A 19,373-nucleotide genomic window follows, 5' to 3' on the forward strand; every position below is an offset into this window, starting at 1 on the left:
TCATAGAGTAAATGACTCTGGACTGATAGTGTATTATTGGTACCTCTTTACTGTTCTGCGTGGTAGTTGGCATTTTATGACAATGTTTGCATGCAATACACACACAATCTCTACTCAGTTTTGTCAGCCCTTTTTTGGAGAACTGGAATTGTGACACTTCTGGGGATAAAGTTACAGACTGGAACCCTCAACCACTGATATATGGACCCTGTGTTGCTGTTCTGAGGATGCAATATACTATCTTGACGGTTCCAGCATATAGGGTCAGATGGCATAATGACAGGAAGGTAACAGCAATTGTCAAATAGGTTGAATCAATGTATATTCATCTTATAAGTTATCTGTTTTATAACCCATATTTTACTCAAATGTACTGTCAAAAAAGGTTTTCATGAATCCTCCGTTTTATGACTGAAAATACGTGGTAAAATCTTAGGCACCCTTATGTTATAACCACGATTTGCAAAGAGAAAAATAAAAGTCCAAGAACCCACCTCTCTGTGCTGGTATTAATAACTGCCCCAGATACCATAACCCTGCTCTGGTTTCTTGTGCTTTGACTGCCCTTTGAAATTACTGCTTCACATGCTGCAGGTCACTGGCACATAGTGAGCCCTGCCACCCAGCATGTATATTAGCACAATAACAAAGGACCCTGGTCTTTATTTGAGCAAACTCCTGCTGTCAAGATATCCCAAAAGAAACAAAGTACAATATCTTGTGGGTACTGTGGATTCTGACCTTAAGCTTCAGTTTCCCTTGTTGTAAGTGTGCAACTTGCCACATATGAAAACATACATCTAGTATTACAGCATTAGTTACAATGTATTGAGTTAGTGTACATAACTAGTGATAGACTTGAGCAGTAGAATTTCAGAGACATATGCATTTAATACAATAGGATTGGTTGAACACAGTGTGAACTCCAATGGATACAGAAAAAGCGATATGACCAGCAATGATTATATGAAGTGATGACATATTTTATAATGGTAAATCATATCTAAAAGATCTTTCCCATGCACATTTCAAACTACTCTCATTTGTGCTGAAACCCTTACTGAAGATTACTCAGCATGCCAAAGTCATACATTAAATGGATAAACTATATAGCACCCACCTGTTAACTATATAGCACTACATAGCACCCTCGCTTTCAGGTATATAAGCTTTTTAAATTTTACATTGAGCCATGAGTCTTGACTTTCAATTTCAGAAATTATATAAAGCAAATTGAAAATGGGCATCTACCAAATGGAAATGGGCATCTACCTCATTTAAAAAAAATATTACATCACAAGCTTAAGCACAAAGTTAGCCCAAGGGGACTTTGCATTTCCTTTGCTCATTTGGCCAAAACATCCTTAAATAATAGCCTTGTGAAAAGCTTTCTAGTTGTAGCTGTTATTATTGATTGTAAAGTAGTATCACAGAATAAAGCAAAGATGCTTTAGATATTGGGGCAGCATATCAATATTTCAGTTATAAAGGGACAATAATGAGGTTTGAACCTAAACAATTGCTTACAGTTTCCTACATTGACCCCTGAGCATGTAAGCCATCACCACTGTAAAGGGAAAACATAATCACTGAATAAAATAATGTGCCTTTTTCAGCCCTTTGTGTAATAATAACCTATTTTAAATTATGCTAATGAACATTCCAATAACATATAGGCACACCCAGTACAATGCAAAAAAAAGAGTTACTAAATTGCTGGTTATCTCTATACTTACCTACAATCAAGTATCTTGATAATAAATACAGTAAAATATACCAGATTCATTTGACCTTGTAGGGCAATGCCTTAGTCTTGGGATTAACTTCCAAAACTACAACTTTCACAGCATGACATTATATTAAAGCTCTATCATTATGTCTATATTTACACTTCAAGTCAAATGTGAATCGAAACTTTTAAGTAAAAATAATGTACTTAAATAACATTATGCTGCACAGAGCAAAGGGGAAGAAACCATCTACTTATTATGCCATAATTTAACTTAATAACCTATAATAATAAAAGCACTTTGTTAAAGCCATGCTGTGAAACAAAAAAAAATATATTTTTTTATATTTCTATTTTGAAATCAAAAATCAAACTACCTGTGGGCAAATAAAATCCAAATGACATGAAATGCTCTTTCCTGACACGATTAGCTATGGCCAATATTGATGTCAACTGTAGACATTTTGGACAATGATAATTCAGCTACTTTTCAGTCCAGTAAAGCTCTGCCAGAATTGTTTTTTGCTCTCTCTTTGCTCTCTCTCTCTCTCTCTCTCTCTCTCTCTCTCTCTCTCTCTCTCTCTCTCTCTCTCTCTCTCACACACACACACACACACACACACACAGACACACAATGTTTGTCCAAAAAGTCTGTGATTGTTCCCTCCTTTGTCACAACATCGCCCAGCACACATGCAATCAAAAAGTCAATTCAATCCATTTTGTGTTGTGGCAATTTATGGATTTTTCTGTTTTGTTTACATGAACAAAGCTTTTGACTATTGTGCAAGTAACAATGCAAAGGGACTGATCCCATGTGAGGAGGTAGATAGCAGGTGTACATAAGATTGATGAACTACTTTTTGCATGAAATAGACTGATTCCCACCAAGGTTGGTCCTAAGTCTTAATGTATGGAAGCTCTTGAAGAAGCTGAGTGGGGATGGAGACTTGTGGTAGCGGTGTCAAGGGGATGACTTCCCAGTGGAAGAAGGGAGTAAGTAAGGCAGGCAGAGGCACACAGCAGGGGTTGGACCTCACGTCTGGTGGACCTCATGGAACATCAGCTCCCTCGGGATGCGAGTCTCTGGGCCATACATCTTGCAGGCTCGCCGCTCGAAGGCAGCAACATTCTGTTTCACCACCTCATCGAAAAACACCGTTGCTAACTGGGAGTGTAGCAAGGAGCGGAACTCAAATGAGATCTGTGGAAGAAGAAAAAAGGTAAAATATACTGCTGAACAAGAGCATGAGAACAGTCTCTATACATATGGCAAAGGACAAATAAAGAGAGTTCCTGAAACGGATAGGGGGGGAATTAAGATACACCCCATGAGTTTCTTCAACTACATGCAAATATTATTTGTTGAATACTCACCGAAAAGTCTACAGTGCAGGTGCGAGGGTAACCAGGAATGCCAGGACTGAAGCGCCAAATTGTCTCCAAATGGTTGAAAAGCTTTCCATCTGTACAGACCGCCTGACAAAACAGCAAAACAAGAAGAACTATTACTAAACAAAAAGAAGACAACATATTCCAAGACAGGGAACTATGTGTGAGGACTTACTTTGACCAGGTGAGGACGAACATTGGTGATCATGGATGTGTAACGCTCCACAACTGGTGGGAAGCCCACCTCCAAGTGAGCTTTGGCGTGGCCTGCCCTTTTCATGATGGTCTGGGACTTCTTACACCAGGGGACAAAGTGCTTGTAGTCATCCACATTGGCCACCACCTCATACATCTCCAGCATTGAGAACCTATAAAGCAGCAAAACTTGGTAAGGAAAGAAAAAGTCCAATAACTTCATCTCAACCGTCTTGTGAATATAATCACCCAATTATCCTGCGCTCTGAGTACTCTTTCCGCTTATTGGTGAAGCTGATGAAGCTTCTTTTGGGGGGAACTGATGTCATCGTGTCCCAGTCTTGGAGGCAGAGTGCTCGGGGAGTCCTGGACATTAGAATGCCACATGACGACAGGTGCCTGACAGTGAGGGGAAGAGTAAAATATGTTCTGGATCAATATTTCACATGAAGCCCCCACAGCATTCCAGTGTCTCTGTCAATTCTGTCAGGATAGAAAGAAAATACTGGCATGTGGGCAAATGTCCATGTTAAGGGCATGCTGGTCTTTTCTGAGTTAGGGATACCACATGAATGGAACTAGGTAATGTGACACCCACTCAAGCTTTTGTTTGCTTCACTCAGATGTGTGTTTTAAAAGTTGGCCTATGGAACCTGCAATGACACACTGCCATCCAAAAAGGGTTGTCAAAATAACTTAGATACCGGTTTTAAAGTATTTTTAGGTCAAAGTTCAACTTGCCCACAGAATTACAAACTGCCATATACCTAACCTTTTCATATAAGGTTATTATAATATTGGTTGAATGAGCCTCATGTGAGGTTATGCCGATGTTTTCAACTGTAATAACCAGCCCAGACCTGACATGTTAACCATAGGACTGGCACATGCGCTACACCTTTGTGGAAGGTTTTGCAGGGTTGGTCTTACCTGATGTTTTGTTTCATTCGTTCTCTTGATCCCGCGGTACGACATGTCCTGCCCGAGCCCACAGTGGCAATCTCTAGAAATTCGCTGAATGTTCGGACACCCATGGGCATTCGTCGGGCACTTGCTGAGGCTGCCATGGAGCCCGTCCGGTAGTCTCAGTCAAAACCACTTTGTTCCTGGTGGGCGCAGAAAGAACAAACGCAAACTAGCCTATGCTTTCAGGTGCCGATTCTAACGTACACGAATATAACCCGGATTAGTAGGTTTCTGCATTTGTTTACGTTGGCGTCGACTTTGCCAAGGGGCGTCGTATCTAGACCAAGAAGGTTATATGGATCTAGACACGACCCCAAAGGCCGCGTTTTTGTGCCATAGAAACGTTCATGACGTCATGTGGTTTTATTCCAGTTGCATGATCAGTGTCATAAGGTTACTAAGAATACTCAGAATTTAGTTTTGAGTTTCTGAAACGCAAGAACTCTCCTTTTAAATTACGACCTTCTCGGCTTCTGCTAAAATAATACCGGTGTTGGGGGACAGAGTGTTCTTCATTTCTTCCTTGCTACAGTGTTATATATTAGGACATCCCTGTTTAGAGGGTTGCTGCCACCAACTGTACTGGAGGACTGTTATCGCTACCGATGTTCTTTAGCTAAAATGTGAATAACAAAACAAAACTAGCTGAATTGTTCAGAGATTTATCAGTATTTGTTACATAAATTATATATATGCTACGTGTACTGCGTCCGTTGACGAATGAAACATATCGTCTATATTCTAATAACACTGCGACTTCCTGCTATTTCTGAAGGTACCATAGCGTGGCGCAATTCGAAAGCAGAGAAGAGGCCGCCACGCCTGTAGGCGGATACCAGCCAAGTCGCAGGAACAAACATCTGTCATTGATTGGATACGGACAAAAACAACAACACACTGACTTTCAATCCGCATCCTAAAATAGCTATGGGGTTGGTTTAAAAAGAACAACCTAGCGTACCGTAATAACTCGCAGTTTTATCCTAATGAGGGAGCTCCGTCCTGGCTGAGTTTGGGAGATGGGAGTACTTAACATTGCAGACCAGGTGGGTAACGTTAGCACGAGCTAGCTAGCTAGGTAGCCTATCATATCGTTGGATAGATAGATATCTGGCATGTGAAGGGTTCAGACTACGTATGCAACGGATAACAATTGATCTATTTATATGCATTCCAACATGGATAGATCCGTGCAGAATGTATCATTGCAGCTTTTTTTGCGATCTTCTTCTGGCGTTGCCAAGCGACTCGTGACGCTTTGGGAACGCCTTGCGGACAGAGGGCCCACCTAACCTAGCTAACCCAGTACCTACCTCCAACCAGGCATAACTGTCGTGTGCTTAAGCTAATGCCTGACCAGTCATGTCTCCAACTGAATGTTTATTCAATACCGTACAAGGAATTCCACAGCCCTTTGTAATGTTAGACTCTCCACTGTAATGTGTTATAATGCTTTACAATTCAAATTCAAACTAATGTCTGGGCCCTCAGTGTACCTTGTTGTTAGCTATAGCTAGCTAGTTGCCTGAAAAGCTAGCCAAGAAAGCGAGTGGATAAGCTATCAACTAAGCAAGAGACAAATATATTTGTATACATTATTTGATTAAACAATGCGAAATCTAGAATGCGTATTGTGTCTAACAAGCTACGCGTGCCGCCCATTTTAACTAGTTTGTGCTGGCGAACTACAAACCAGATAGTGGCTAGGCTAGCTAGCTTTAATGTAAGAGAGAGGCCTACCTACTTAGATACCTAACTAGCTAGCTACGCAAATAGCTCGTCTGCTTTCAGTATGTGCAAGGCACCTACATTTATTTTTTATTTTTTAGCCTCCTCTGGTACAGGCTATCTTCAATAGGAATGCGGATGAAGTTCAATCCCTATTGCACAAAAAAGAGGATGTCAATGCACTGGTAGGTACAATTTACTATTTTTGAATAAGATTTGGCGTTGGGAAGGATTAGAAAATCGAATTCGTGTTATTACAACCTATGCAACGTGTGTATGCTATCTTCTGGTTTTATCCCAAAATATATTATTTGAATAGAAAATAAGGTATTTTGAGACAATAACATATTGTAATACAATGATATTTAACTTTAGTGTTTTGTAAATGTGTTGTGCCACAGGACCAAGAGCGGCGTACGCCGCTTCATGCTGCTGCCTGTATGGGTGATGTTCATATAATGGACGTCCTCATCGAATCAGGTAATGTGAGCTACATACACATCCTTTAATAGATTTTCTTTGTTGGTAGGAAGTGTTATGGGCATAGCCTACACACAGTCAAAGTAGTCATGTTCCCATTATCATCATATTTGGGCAGTGAACACTGCAGATATGACATTCCTCCATTTTGTCTTCCAGTATCCAGTATAATTTAACTGTTCTCTTTCTGAAAGGTGCCAGTGTTAACGCAAAGGACCATATCTGGTTAACTCCATTGCACAGGGCAGCTGCCTCCCGGAATGAAGTAAGAACATATTTGTTATTTATTTTGATTTAGTTAATTTATATGTCTCTCAAGTATTTGTAAATTACTGCATAGTATTGATGGAAATCAATCTTTCCGTAAAAAAAGAAACTGTACGGCAATAGTGTAGAGTTTGGGTGATCCAAGTTGATTTTATTTTGTCATCCCAGAGGGCAGTGGGGCTACTGCTGCGACGGGGAGCCGATGCAAATGCTCGAGACAAGTTCTGGCAGACACCTCTGCACGTGGCAGCTGCCAACCGTGCCACACGCTGCGCAGAAACTCTCTTACCCCAGTTGAGCAACCTGAACATGGCAGATCGCACTGGCAGAACTGCCCTGCATCATGCTGCCCAGAGCGGGTTCCAGGAGGTGAGTGAAGGGATGAGTGAAGGGATGAAGACAGTTATGATAATGTGTGCTTGGTTTCAACTATGAAGACATTTGTTAACCTATGTAGAGTTTGGTTGATAATAGCAAAAATGTTGGGATTATACAAATATGCCTGTTGTGCATTATTAGTCAATTCCTTAAATTACAAATGTGTATATTCCCAGATGGTGAAGTTGCTGCTGAATAAAGGGGCCAATCTAAGTGCCATTGATAAGAAGGAGAGGCAGCCTATCCACTGGGCGGCCTACTTAGGTAGGTGGCTGCACAATTAATACTATACTGAACAGCCTGACCACTCTAGACTAAACTTCACAGATTTTTTTTTCTTTCTTGCACTCTGGTTAATTTACCCTTGTCTCTTTTTATAGGGCATCTGGAGGTGTTGAAACTGCTGGTGTCTCGTAGTGCAGACAAGAGTTGTAAGGACAAGCAAGGCTACAGTCCCCTCCACGCGGCTGCTGCCAGCGGTCACATTGACATCGTTAAGTACTTGCTGAGGCTTGGAGTAGAGGTGAGTGGCATTATTAATGTTTGTTTATTGAATTGTCACCTCAAAGAATGTGTGCCACTTCCGGCTGTTTTCTTTCTCCAATGGGCTGTGTTGTTTCTTGACAAGATCAGTCAGAATTTACATTTTATCAGTACATTAATGTATTCATTTATACATCAGACAGAAAAATTAGAATACATTAGTTGTACATATACTCATGAAATAAGGCTTTTGTCTTCATCCCTAACCATTCTTATGTTTACTTCTGTGATTTCATGTTTAGATCGATGAGCCAAATGCCTTTGGGAACACAGCTCTCCATGTGGCGTGTTACACTGGTCAGGAGGCTGTGGCCAATGAGCTGGTGAACCATGGTGCCAATGTCAACCAGCCCAACAGAAGTGGATACACCCCTCTGCACCTAGCAGCCGTGTCCACCAACGGGGCGCTCTGCCTGGAACTCCTGGTCAACAACGGGGCTGATGTCAACATGCAGGTCTGGACTGAACTCATTTCATGGTCTCATTGTAGGGTAGTATTGTTAGCTTAGTTCTTGTCCCAGCTCTTTAACTGTGTTTTCCAAGGCCTCCATCACTGTTTCAAATTAAGAAGCATTTTCTTGTAGAATAATCAAATGTTTGCATATCATCCTCCCTTGCAGAGCAGAGAGGGAAAGAGCCCTCTGCACATGGCCGCCATTCACGGACGTTTCACCCGCTCGCAGATTCTCATCCAAAACGGTAACCAAGGCAACACTTGACTGAGATGTGCACTGCATATCTTGGTTCATAGGTGGACTGACTCTCATGTTCTCTCAGGTGGGGAGATTGACTGTGTGGATAAGTATGGCAATACCCCCCTCCATGTTGCTGCTAAGTATGGCCACGAGCTGCTGATTAGCACTCTGATGACCAATGGGGCAGACACGGCCAGGTGAGGATAATTACAAAACCTGCTGACAAAGGTTTTTGAAGGTTTTTCTGCATAAATAAATAAAGGGACAGTTCAAGTGCAAGTAATGTATTGTGATGTTTCCAGGCAAGGGATCCATGGGATGTTCCCCTTGCACTTAGCTGTGCTCTACGGGTTTTCAGACTGTTGTCGCAAGTTGCTCTCCTCAGGTAGGCAGCTTACTGCAGTGCCACTCCTGTAAAGGTTTTCCAAAAAAGTTCTTTATCTAAGATAGAACCTAATCCCTCTTTCTGTTGTCTGGTTTCTGTTTAGGTCAGCTGTATAGTATTGTTTCATCCATGAGTAAGGAGCATGTCCTATCAGCTGGGTTTGACATAAACACGCCTGACAACTTGGGACGAACCTGTCTCCACGCTGCTGCCTCTGGAGGGTGAGGTGTACACAGACTCACATCCCTTAACTAGACTGGCCCTGTCATTTCTTCTGATGGCCAACATCCCCTTGAGGGTTACAGCCTGCTAGTTCCAGTGCCCTTTTCAGAATAGTGACCCTATGCTCTCCTTCTCCCTCCCACAGAAATGTTGAATGTTTGAACTTGCTCTTAAGTAGTGGTACCGACTTGAATAAGAGGGACAAAATGGGAAGGTGAGTTCTTACTACCCTAAATATCAAAGACTCACTAGAAACTCAGATGTTTAATATAATTAGATGATATGGGATGGTATTTGATGGTGAAATGTGCTGACGATGTCTCTCAGAACCCCGTTGCACTATGCGGCTGCCAATGGGAGGTACCAGTGCACTGTGACCCTGGTGAGCGCTGGCGCTGAGGTCAACGAGCCTGACCGGACAGGCTGCACCCCCCTGCACTACTCTGCTGCCTCCCAGGCTTTCAGCAGGTAGGAACTCCCTCACTCACTCTTTCACTCACTCGATAACTTAGACTCCCAATTCATGTTTGAATGATGGATACATATTGTCCAATTGGACAGAGTGGACAGACATTTTTCTGGAAGCCATCAAAATGAAGAGGATGGGACAAAGGAGTCTTACTTGTGAGTTTGTCCTCCCGACGATGACCTTCTTGCACCCTTTACGACCCATCTATGTATATTGACTTTGATCATCTATCTCAACCTTTCTCACAGTTGTTTGGAGCATTTGCTGGACAATGGAGCAGACCCTTCCATGGTCAACTCTAAAGGCTACAGTGCTGTTCACTATGCGGCTTTCCATGGCAACAAGCAGAACCTGGAACTGGTGAGTTAGAATGCCATATGTCATACACACCTGAACACAGCGTTTATTAAACACTTAAACAAGCTGTTGATATTTCACTGATGCAGTCTTGTCTTGCAGCTGCTGGAGATGTCCTTCAATGCACTGGGAGACATAGAGAGCAGTATCCCAGTGAGTCCGCTGCATCTAGCTGTAAGTGCACTGTCCTCTAATCTCTGCCTCTATCTTCTAGGATGTAATCCGTTTTTTTTTCTTCTTCTCCATCCACTGAGTGTTCCTCCTCTCTCCCCCCTCAGGCTGACCGGGGCCACTGGCAGGCGCTGCGTGTTCTGACGGAGACTGCGGCCTATGTGGATGTGCAGGACGGAGCGGGCCGCTCTGTGCTCTACCTGGCGGCCCAGAGAGGCTACGTCCGCTGTGTAGAGGTCCTGCTCGTCCAGGGGGCTTCATGCCTCCTCAACGACAACAAACGCATGTGGACCCCTCTGCATGTTGCAGGTACTGTATTACTACAGGTTTTACTCCGAGGGGTTCCAGACTAGAAACGCCGAGAAACGTAGACGCTTATTTTTGTATTTGTTGTTCCCTACCAGCTGCCAATGGCCACGCAGACTGCCTGCTGATGATGATTGAAAATGGGGAGGAGGCTGATCTGACCAATGTCATGGACACACAGGGGCAGTGAGTATGCCCACCAACGTGCTTTGTTGTCTCATCAGTTCAAAGTAGAAACTTAACACAACCAAACGAACGAATGGACAATTGTTATGTTCTCCTGCCTCTCAGGACCCCTCTGATGCTGGCTGTGCTGGGAGGCCATGCTGACTGCGTCCAACTGCTGCTGGAGAAGGGGGCCTGGCCCGACGCCAGGGACAAGCGGGGCAGCACAGCCCTGCACAGAGGAGTGAGTCATCCTGCACAGCAGCCTGTCTGACGGTCTCAGCTGGAGCCAGCAGACCTGATAATGATCCCAGATGGGAGGAACTGTCCATATACATTTTAGAGGCTATGATTCTGATTTGAAAGCGTTACTTTCATAGCCCTGCATCAGAAGGCCTTTTAACATCCCCTGTGCTCTGCAGGCCGTGTTGGGTCGTGAAGACTGTGTGACGGCCCTACTGGACCACAAGGCGTCTGTGCTGTGTCGGGACGCCCAGGGCCGCACGCCCCTGCATTACGCAGCGTCCCATGGCTACACGGACATACTCAGTGGTCTGCTGCAGGCTGCCATGACCTCTGACCCCCTGGACTCTCTGCTGGACCACCATGAGTACACACCATTACACTGGGCTGCGTTCAGAGGTCAGAATGCTTTACCTTCGTGAATGTGATCGAATGTGTCATTATTATTTTATGTATTCAAATATTTATATTCTGTCTCCTGTCAGGGCATGAAGACTGTTTGGAAGTTTTACTTGAGCATAAATCCAGCACTCACAATGAGGGAAATTCTTTCACCCCACTGCACTGTGCTCTGTGAGTAGTTAGAATCTTTCCATCGTCTCTACTTGAATGGTGCATGACCCAGCATTATGTACATTATTCTAACAATAACCTTCCATTGCAGTATGAATGGCCACAGTGGTGCTGCAGAGATGCTGTTAGAATCTGCTGGCGTTCACATGATCAACACCAGAGATTCTAAAGGAAGGTGGGTGTCGACGACAAGGGCTCATCGTCATTGGCACCTCCCCCAGAGCTGCTTTTATAACATAATCAACGTTTCATAACGCCAGATTAGATGTTTATGAGAATCTGATCCTAAATGGTGAAATAATGCATTTTTCCCCAAAACATGGTAAAGATCCAGATTTGCGTTAACGCGGGCTTCTTTCCTCGTACATGCAGGACTCCGCTCCATGCAGCCGCGTTTGCCGAGGATGTGGCAGGGCTGCAGCTGGTTCTTCGCCACGGGGCAGAGATCAACGCCGTGGACCAAAGCGGTCGCTCCGCTCTGATGGTTGCCTCTGACAAGGGACAGAGTGGCACTGTGGGTAAGAGCCGGAACCTTCTGTACGGTACGCTGTGGTGACAGTCTTGGTGGTGTTAACACGAGTCAGGCAGTGATGTGTGTGTGTGTTGTGTAGCGATCCTCTTGCACAGAGCCAAGGCTGACCTGACACTGCTGGATGACAACAGGAACACTGCCCTGCACCTGGCTTGCAGCAAGGTAAGCACAGACGTCTATAGGAACTAGAAGAAAACATTTCTGGGAGCTACAGTTACAGGCGTCTGTTCATTTTGTCGTTGGCGGATTTGTAATTCTGGAGTATTGCTCTCTCAGGCTCATGAGATGTGTGCCTTGCTCATCCTGGGGGAGATCCACAACCCCACTCTCATAAACGCCACCAACAGTGCACTGCAAATGTGAGTTCGTAAAACAATCTCTTATATTCACGTAGCATAACAGGGTTGAGGCTGGACTTCCCTTGGTGTGTTAGTATGATGATGATGATGATGATGATGGAAGTAGCTGCAGGCCCCTGTGACCTGGCAGTTGTGATGCTCATCCCTGTGTGTCTCTGTGTGCTGCTCCAGGCCCCTCCACCTAGCAGCTCGTAACGGCCTGGCCACAGTGGTGCAGGCTCTGCTGAGCCGAGGAGCCACAGTGCTGGCTGTGGATGAGGAGGGTGAGGCAGAATTCCACCCCCACACATGGCAAATGTCGTTGTGTACTCATTATCGTGCGATAAAGTCCGTCACAGACATGATGTCTTATGGTGTGTGTGTGTGTTTGTCCCCCAGGACACACCCCAGCCCTGGCTTGTGCCCCCAACAAAGACGTGGCTGACTGCCTGGCTCTCATCCTCTCCACCATGAAGCCTTTCCCCCCACGGGACCCTTCTTCCTGCCCCTGCTCCTCTTCCTCCGTTTCCTCGTCCCCTGGTCTCAACTTGCTGAAGCACTGCGGCATCACCGCTGCCTGCGCACCCCTGCCTAACGGCGGCCTTCACCACGGTTACGTCAAAGACCTCCACGGCACCACGGTGGGCCTGGATGGGTGTCTGTCTGAATGAGGCTGATCCTCAGTCAGTTGCCGTACCAACACCACCACCAAGGGGAGACTCCCTTTAAAACAGGAGTGTATCCCTGCACCCATCCACACCCATGCGCGCGCGTGTGTGTGTGTACGTATGCATATGTGTATGTGTGTGATAGAGAGACTGTGTAGACTTGGTTTGAGGTGCAGTCAAACTTATATGCAATTAGATTCCAAACCTCCACCTCCCTGTAGTGCTGGATACTGACTGAGACTGAGCTCTCTAGAAGGTCACCATTCGTCCACATGGACCCTAGCAATCCGGACATCCTAAATCATTAATCCCTTTAATTAAAGTCAGCACAAATTTATATCTGACACCTGAAATTAAAGAGAACTGTGTATGCACATAGATCTCTCTTCTTTCTCCATATCATTCAGTATTTGACATCATATCATTGACTAGTACAACTTGTGGTGGCCTTGTAGAGTAATGCACAGCCTTCCCAAATGAAAGATTAAACAGGTGGTGGTAGCAAAGCATAATTTATGAAGGAACCATACAAGGGAAACATCCAAGTCTTGTTTAAGAGTGCACTGCTAGTGTACTAATACAATCTTGTTTTTTTATGGTTACAAGATGTACTTCTGTAGTATACTTTAAAATTAAGACCTAAAATTATTTGGCATAAATTCTCCTTCTGAGAATTTTGTAACACTGCGTTGACAAATATATCAGCACGCCTCTTTACAAAAGAGAGCCCTGTTTGGGTTTGCATCAGTTTGTTCCAAATGGTGACATTATTGTTTAAAAAGCAAATACGTTTTGTTTAAGCTAGGATGTTGCTAGGCATATAAGTTATTACCAAAGTTAATCAACACTACTATGGCTGAAAATTATTTATTAGAGATGTACTGAGTCAGACAATAGATCTTGATATAGGCTACCTCTTAAACTCATTTAGCAGCTGCTTTTACCTTCATACAGGGCCTAGAACCCCCCCCCCCCCCCTCTCTCTCTCTCTCTTGTAGAATGAGGGGGGGGGGGGGGCTGTAGGCTACTGACTGACTGAACGAGGCCTTGCTCATTACTAGATGAAGGCTTAATGAGTGATATCGGCCCACCACACCTTATATCATTTCATCTTGAATCTGCACAGCCAATGATCCAATATTGACAGCAATGATCCAAGTGATCAGAAAAATATGCTTGGCAGTGCTCTGATTAGTGACCTTTGTATATTAAGAAACTGATTCACTTGATTTGATGCCTAAATCTGGTTCTTTGTGCTACTGAATGGCACTAGCATTCGACCTGAGGCTCTTGATAAGTATTGTAAAGACATGGCATTCCCATTTCCCCCTCCATCATACCCATTTTACTTTGACAAGTTTGGTATGCAGCTCATGTAGATTCTGGTAGTCAGAGAATGCTCTTCCATTTTGTTCATGTACTTTTTAAGCAATAGGTTATTTGCTTTCTGGCCTTTTTGATCGTTATTGAATAGACAATCACTGTCACAAGGGCTTTTGTTTCCCTGGAATTGTTTTTGATGTTCACTTTATTTAAAAAAAAAAATGAAAAAAAGAAAGAAAAAGATCTCAGACTATAGACAAATGGTTAAACTTGTATGCAGGTCTTTTTTTTGTTGGCATTTTTCTGTCAGTACTAGCAAACATGCACTGGTCCGCCTTTATGGCATCTCATGAAATGCCTTTGGAACCATGCCTTCTGTGAATAGGCCTACATCATTACAGTACAAATGCTTGATATGAGAGTATGTCAAGTCCTAGGATTGTTCTCTTTCTGTCTGAGCAGAGTAGCAAGGACCACTTGATCATGTAAAGTGGCCCTCCCTCCAGTAGGGGTCAGTAATATGGTGGTCAGACCACCATCTGGTTAGAGAACTCCCTTTTTAATATTTTCCTCAATCCTCCTCCTCCTTCTGAATCCCGTAGGTGCATCATAGGAGTCTGTTGGAAAGAACCAATGATTTTCTCTTCCTATTAGTTTAGAGAAGATCTTGAGAGTAAAGTATAAGAGGAATCTGAGAGACCTTTTAAGGTTGCAACTTCATGTGTCATGGGAACATGAATTATTAGGGGAAACTTGGAATTTAGACAGGGAACCATGGTGACATTGTCATGGCCAGTACATACCATTTAGATGATCAGGAATAGCAGAAGCCCAAATATGTTACAATTGGTATTCCTTTTGTTGAGCATTTCTGTCTGGTACTAAGTGAATATGATCGTGTTGGACCACTAGATACTTTCACTTGACTTGATCAGCTGTATTCCATCAGACTATGGCAATGTTATACCAATTCAGGACAATACATTTCGTAACTATATAGAATGGCACAATTGTGTAGATGTTTTAGGTTTGTTTGGCTTTAGAATGACTGATAAGATGACCTCGGTTGTCCAATACCACATTCTATTGATCTCTATATTTCACTGAAATGGACAAAAAGTATTTTACCCCTAGCCCATGTTCAGTCACAGGAACAAAGTGGTTTGTGTTGTTTCACTATATTGTGAAAAGGGATAAATATAATGTAAATGTAATTATATAGTCTCAGGAGCTGTTGATCCAGTAAACTTACAGGTATCTCATTAATTTAAACAAATACCATTAACACTCTTCAGTGGTATTCATCTTAAACAATCCCACATAGTTCCATAAGGCACTTACAAAGTCCAACACACCATGCAGCACAATTTCCCTGTGCACGTATGTGTACGAAGACAGCCTGTGTTTACATGTTTTTTGCTGCCTAATTTTAAGAGAAATATACAAAAAATGGTTTAACGGATTCACTTTTGCTGATCAAGGTGCCGTTTCCATAACCCAGATTCATCCTGATGGTGTCCCTCAATTAGACAGGAGACGGAGCCATTTCCTCTGGACCTACCATGTTATCTTGAGCCACAGGTTTTTTTTGTGTGCATAGGGTTTGTCATTTCTAGATGGAAAGCTAATTTGAATGGACCTGGGATGGAGATGTTTGGTGTAAACGAAAATAGGAAATGTATCATATGTATGATGTCTGGAAAAGGAAGCAATGAAAATTCACTTGTAGCAATAGAGAGGAGTGTGTGTGAAGTGTGCAGCACAAATATTGCACTGCCATTGATTTCGGCTAATTCACTAAATCATAGCATAGTTGCCAATAGAAAACATATGCAGGTTAAATATATGAATCTTAGGTTACAGTCATGGCCTATTGCCAAAACATGGACAAATCCTTAGTAAAGCAGCAATGGAATATGCATTTGTTCAAGCAGTTTACAGATTGATATTCAAACTGAGCCATGAATTTACTGACTAAAGTGAATGTAGGTTAGTATCAGAGCAGAGCTATATGCTTTCTCCTGGCATTGAACTATTGCTCTTCAACTGTATTGCTTTGAAATTTCACAAGTAGCATGAAATGGCTTTTATTTAATTTTTTTCCAAATTTGCTTCATAATGGAATTAGTCTTCCTGCAGTGGGGATTTGGATAGTTAACAATGTACAAATGTATAGGATAATTCTCATTCATTTCCCCCCCAATAGTTTAACAGTCAATTAAGCATTATATATTTGTAGCTAGTTGTTTAGTCTTTGGTGTCATAACTAAATTAATAACTGTTTGTGTAAAAGGTAACAAGTCAGGAGGTTATTGGATTTAACGCTCATTTCATCAATACTTTTGAGATTGCCTTATAGTGCTTTGTAATGAAAATAGGATCACAGTAGATTACATCACATGGACAGCCTATTTGACTAAATGCACCTACAGTACATCCATTTAGTGCCATAGAAACCTTTGTTTGCCTTTACAACATGAATCATAGTAACGTAATGGTCAGAAACACATTTGGAACCTGCCAGGAGTAGTTTTATTTTTAATTTTGTCTTGAGCATATTAGATGTTTGGAGCTGCATGTCTGTTTTTCAGTAGTTAGGCTATGGTAGTGCAAGGTGGGGACTGTAAAGCAATCAAGAAGGGTCGCATGAATTAGTAAATGGATGCAATTGTTTTGTGAAAGTAGATGTTAGGGACGTGTATTTGTAGTTGGACAGTGCTGGAGGGAGGGGAAAAAAGTCTTGCTTCATGGTGTGGGCAAAACAATTCTAATGATTGTATGTTTGTACAGAGGTTTGTAATTGGTGTAGTTGGTTTTGTAGGCGAAATCATGGTGAATGACATAGATTTGCCTCAATTGAAGACTCTCTTCTTACTTGAAATAACGTTCCTATAAGGCAAATTGAATTTTAATTGATTTCATCCACTGTTAAGCCTTTTGCCTTAAAATGCTTAAAAGTAAACGATGTCTCGCTGTACGTAATAAGTTGCATCACCTCAAGAGTTAGGCCTTCATGTTGGGTTGCTCAAATCTTGGCTAATTTGGCTCTTAAAGACATCTAGTGTCCTAAAGCACACAAATCAATGTAGGTAGCACAAAGCGCAAGGTTGCCATGGTGCAGAGATTGTTTTGGGAGGTTAGGATTTTGCCATATTTGCCACTGTGAATGAGTGATTGAGATTTCAGTGATTATCAATCAAGGCTGGCTTGTCTATATAATATACCAAACCAAATAACATTGTTGATAGCACTGTACCTCATAATGACCACATAGAAAGAAAAGGGTCTTTTATCAAACTGTCAGTGGAGTAATAGCTCTGCCTAAACTAGACTAAACCTACCTAGCTAGAAGTGTTCAAAGTGTCAGATGTCTAACTTATTATGTAGCCTAATATTTACCATGGGCAACAGAAATGCACCTTGTACTTTCATTGGACCTGCAATTTTACCTCATTTACAGTGATATTGACAATGATAGCATACAATATATGAGAATGTTACTGTAGCAGTGATCCTGTGTGATTTTGCTGAAGCCAGTAGTTTAGACCTCTGTTGTAGTATGCGTCTATGATTGGACCCGACATAAGCATGATAGTGCAGTGCTATACACATACTAGTCAATTACCCTATTTCAATACCCAAAAGCATAATGACATGGTCTGAATAATACAGTTGAGTGTTTTTCCTGACCACACGTCAGTCATTATAATATTACAATCCCCTCGTGGGAGTGTAGGGGAAGTGCTATGAAGTAGCATAATTGGGCCTCCAGAAGTCAGTGAAAGTGGTGGTATTTTGACTTCCTCACTACTGTGCGTTTGTCCCTCCCACCCCCCACCCCATCTCACGGAGCTGTGTGGAAACCAGCTCAGCGGTGGCATGGTGCCTTCTATTTGTTACTACCGTAAGGTATGGTCTTCCATTTGTACTTTCCGGAAGCCTTATAAACTATAGTGCGCAAGAATATATAGGATCATCCCTCTGAACAAAATCCTCTCTGCCCTACATGATGTGATTAACACCTTGTCTAATTTTACGTGACGCGTGTTATTTCCTGAGTCAGAGTTGTGACGTGACTTGACTGGACCTTACTGAGCATTAGCCAATCTGCTGTTGGAGACACCTAAATTGGAGGGGTGGGGTGATATTTGAAAGCACAAATCCAAAGATGGCACCTCCTGGCCAAGATGGCTTTCCCAGATCCATGGAATCCAAAGCCAAGGAAGTTTAGATATGTGAGCAAAGCATCAAAGCATGAGTTGAATTGTCAGTAACACAGTACTGTAGGGTCACACATATTTCAGCATATCAATTCAGATTGTTCTTCTCAACTCTTTTCTATTCATAAATGACTAGTAATTGTACAGTGCAGTCCAAGTAGTGAAATCATTAGGTACGATCAGCATAGTGATAATGATTATCTGTTGGTTGTGACTGTGTTGCAGATTGATTGTGGAGAATGTTTTTTGTGTTTTTAGGCTAGATATACTGATTAAAAAGGATTCTGTATTAGGTGTGTGCAGTGTTAACAGTGTTATCATACTATCTATAGAAGCAATGTAACATGTTGTCTTATAATGGCATTAAGGCATGAATCATCCTCACGGGCTGACCTTTTGAAATGGACATAATATATAAGTGCAATAACCTCTCTTATCTATGTTTCATTAGGTAAACTATATGCCCTTTTCTTCACCTGAAGATGTAATCTCATACTAAACATCTCCCTATTCCCAAGATCAAAACAGCAATAGCTAAGGGATGAGATTACAGGGGATGAGGTCCCAATACACATTTAGTAGATAAAATTGCATTGAAAGGCTAGTATCTGTGGATTGGGGTCAAATATCACTGAGTGGCAGCAGCCATTAGAGGCATGGTGTGTGTTTGATGATGGATCCAAATGGACGGATGCTTTGACATTTTTGTCCCATTGTTAACTTAGTGGCACTATAAATGTTTATCCTTAATTGAAACTTGCTATTAACAATCCCTTTTGAACTGGACTGATACACGCATTGGTCTGCTATTGATCATCTTATTTCCAGCAGATGAAACTGATAAGGATTACAGATGAATACCGCCTATGTCATGATGGTTGTCTTATCTGTGTAAATACTATAGAGCCCTCCTCAGGGGGGGACTTTGAGTCAGGGCATGTGATCAGTTACAATCTATTTTTTCACAATGCACCTTGAATAGAAAAGGAACAAAAAAAAAAATTCTTTGGCGTGTCAAAACATTCCAA

At 42.4% G+C, this 19,373-nt stretch overlaps 2 protein-coding genes across 2 annotated transcripts; one reads left to right on the forward strand and one right to left on the reverse strand.

The window, feature by feature from the left end:
- Nucleotides 1–871: 871 nt before the first annotated feature.
- coq10a (coenzyme Q10A) lies at nucleotides 872–4,745 on the reverse strand. The gene is made up of 6 exons (XM_067240161.1): nucleotides 4,247–4,745; nucleotides 3,566–3,715; nucleotides 3,297–3,489; nucleotides 3,107–3,208; nucleotides 2,363–2,933; nucleotides 872–2,307 (listed from the first exon to the last, which is right to left on the reverse strand). The coding sequence occupies exons 1-5, from the start codon at nucleotides 4,381–4,383 to the stop codon at nucleotides 2,766–2,768; spliced, it is 750 nt and encodes a 249-aa protein (XP_067096262.1). The 5' UTR covers nucleotides 4,384–4,745; the 3' UTR covers nucleotides 872–2,307; nucleotides 2,363–2,765.
- Nucleotides 4,746–5,301: 556 nt separating this feature from the next.
- Nucleotides 5,302–13,787, forward strand: LOC136945994 (serine/threonine-protein phosphatase 6 regulatory ankyrin repeat subunit C-like). Its single transcript, XM_067240159.1, has 28 exons — nucleotides 5,302–5,328; nucleotides 6,112–6,195; nucleotides 6,412–6,490; nucleotides 6,685–6,755; nucleotides 6,926–7,126; nucleotides 7,312–7,399; nucleotides 7,516–7,658; nucleotides 7,921–8,133; nucleotides 8,299–8,377; nucleotides 8,456–8,570; nucleotides 8,676–8,758; nucleotides 8,862–8,979; nucleotides 9,126–9,194; nucleotides 9,308–9,448; nucleotides 9,542–9,604; nucleotides 9,698–9,809; nucleotides 9,909–9,980; nucleotides 10,085–10,286; nucleotides 10,382–10,469; nucleotides 10,575–10,692; nucleotides 10,871–11,090; nucleotides 11,177–11,264; nucleotides 11,356–11,439; nucleotides 11,637–11,782; nucleotides 11,876–11,958; nucleotides 12,073–12,155; nucleotides 12,327–12,418; nucleotides 12,534–13,787. Exons 1-28 carry the CDS (start codon nucleotides 5,302–5,304, stop codon nucleotides 12,803–12,805), a joined length of 3,234 nt encoding a protein of 1,077 aa, XP_067096260.1. The 3' UTR covers nucleotides 12,806–13,787.
- The last annotated feature ends 5,586 nt before the right edge of the window (nucleotides 13,788–19,373 follow it).

Source organism: Osmerus mordax, chromosome 7, assembly GCF_038355195.1.
Source record: "Osmerus mordax isolate fOsmMor3 chromosome 7, fOsmMor3.pri, whole genome shotgun sequence".
NCBI lineage: Eukaryota > Metazoa > Chordata > Actinopteri > Osmeriformes > Osmeridae > Osmerus > Osmerus mordax.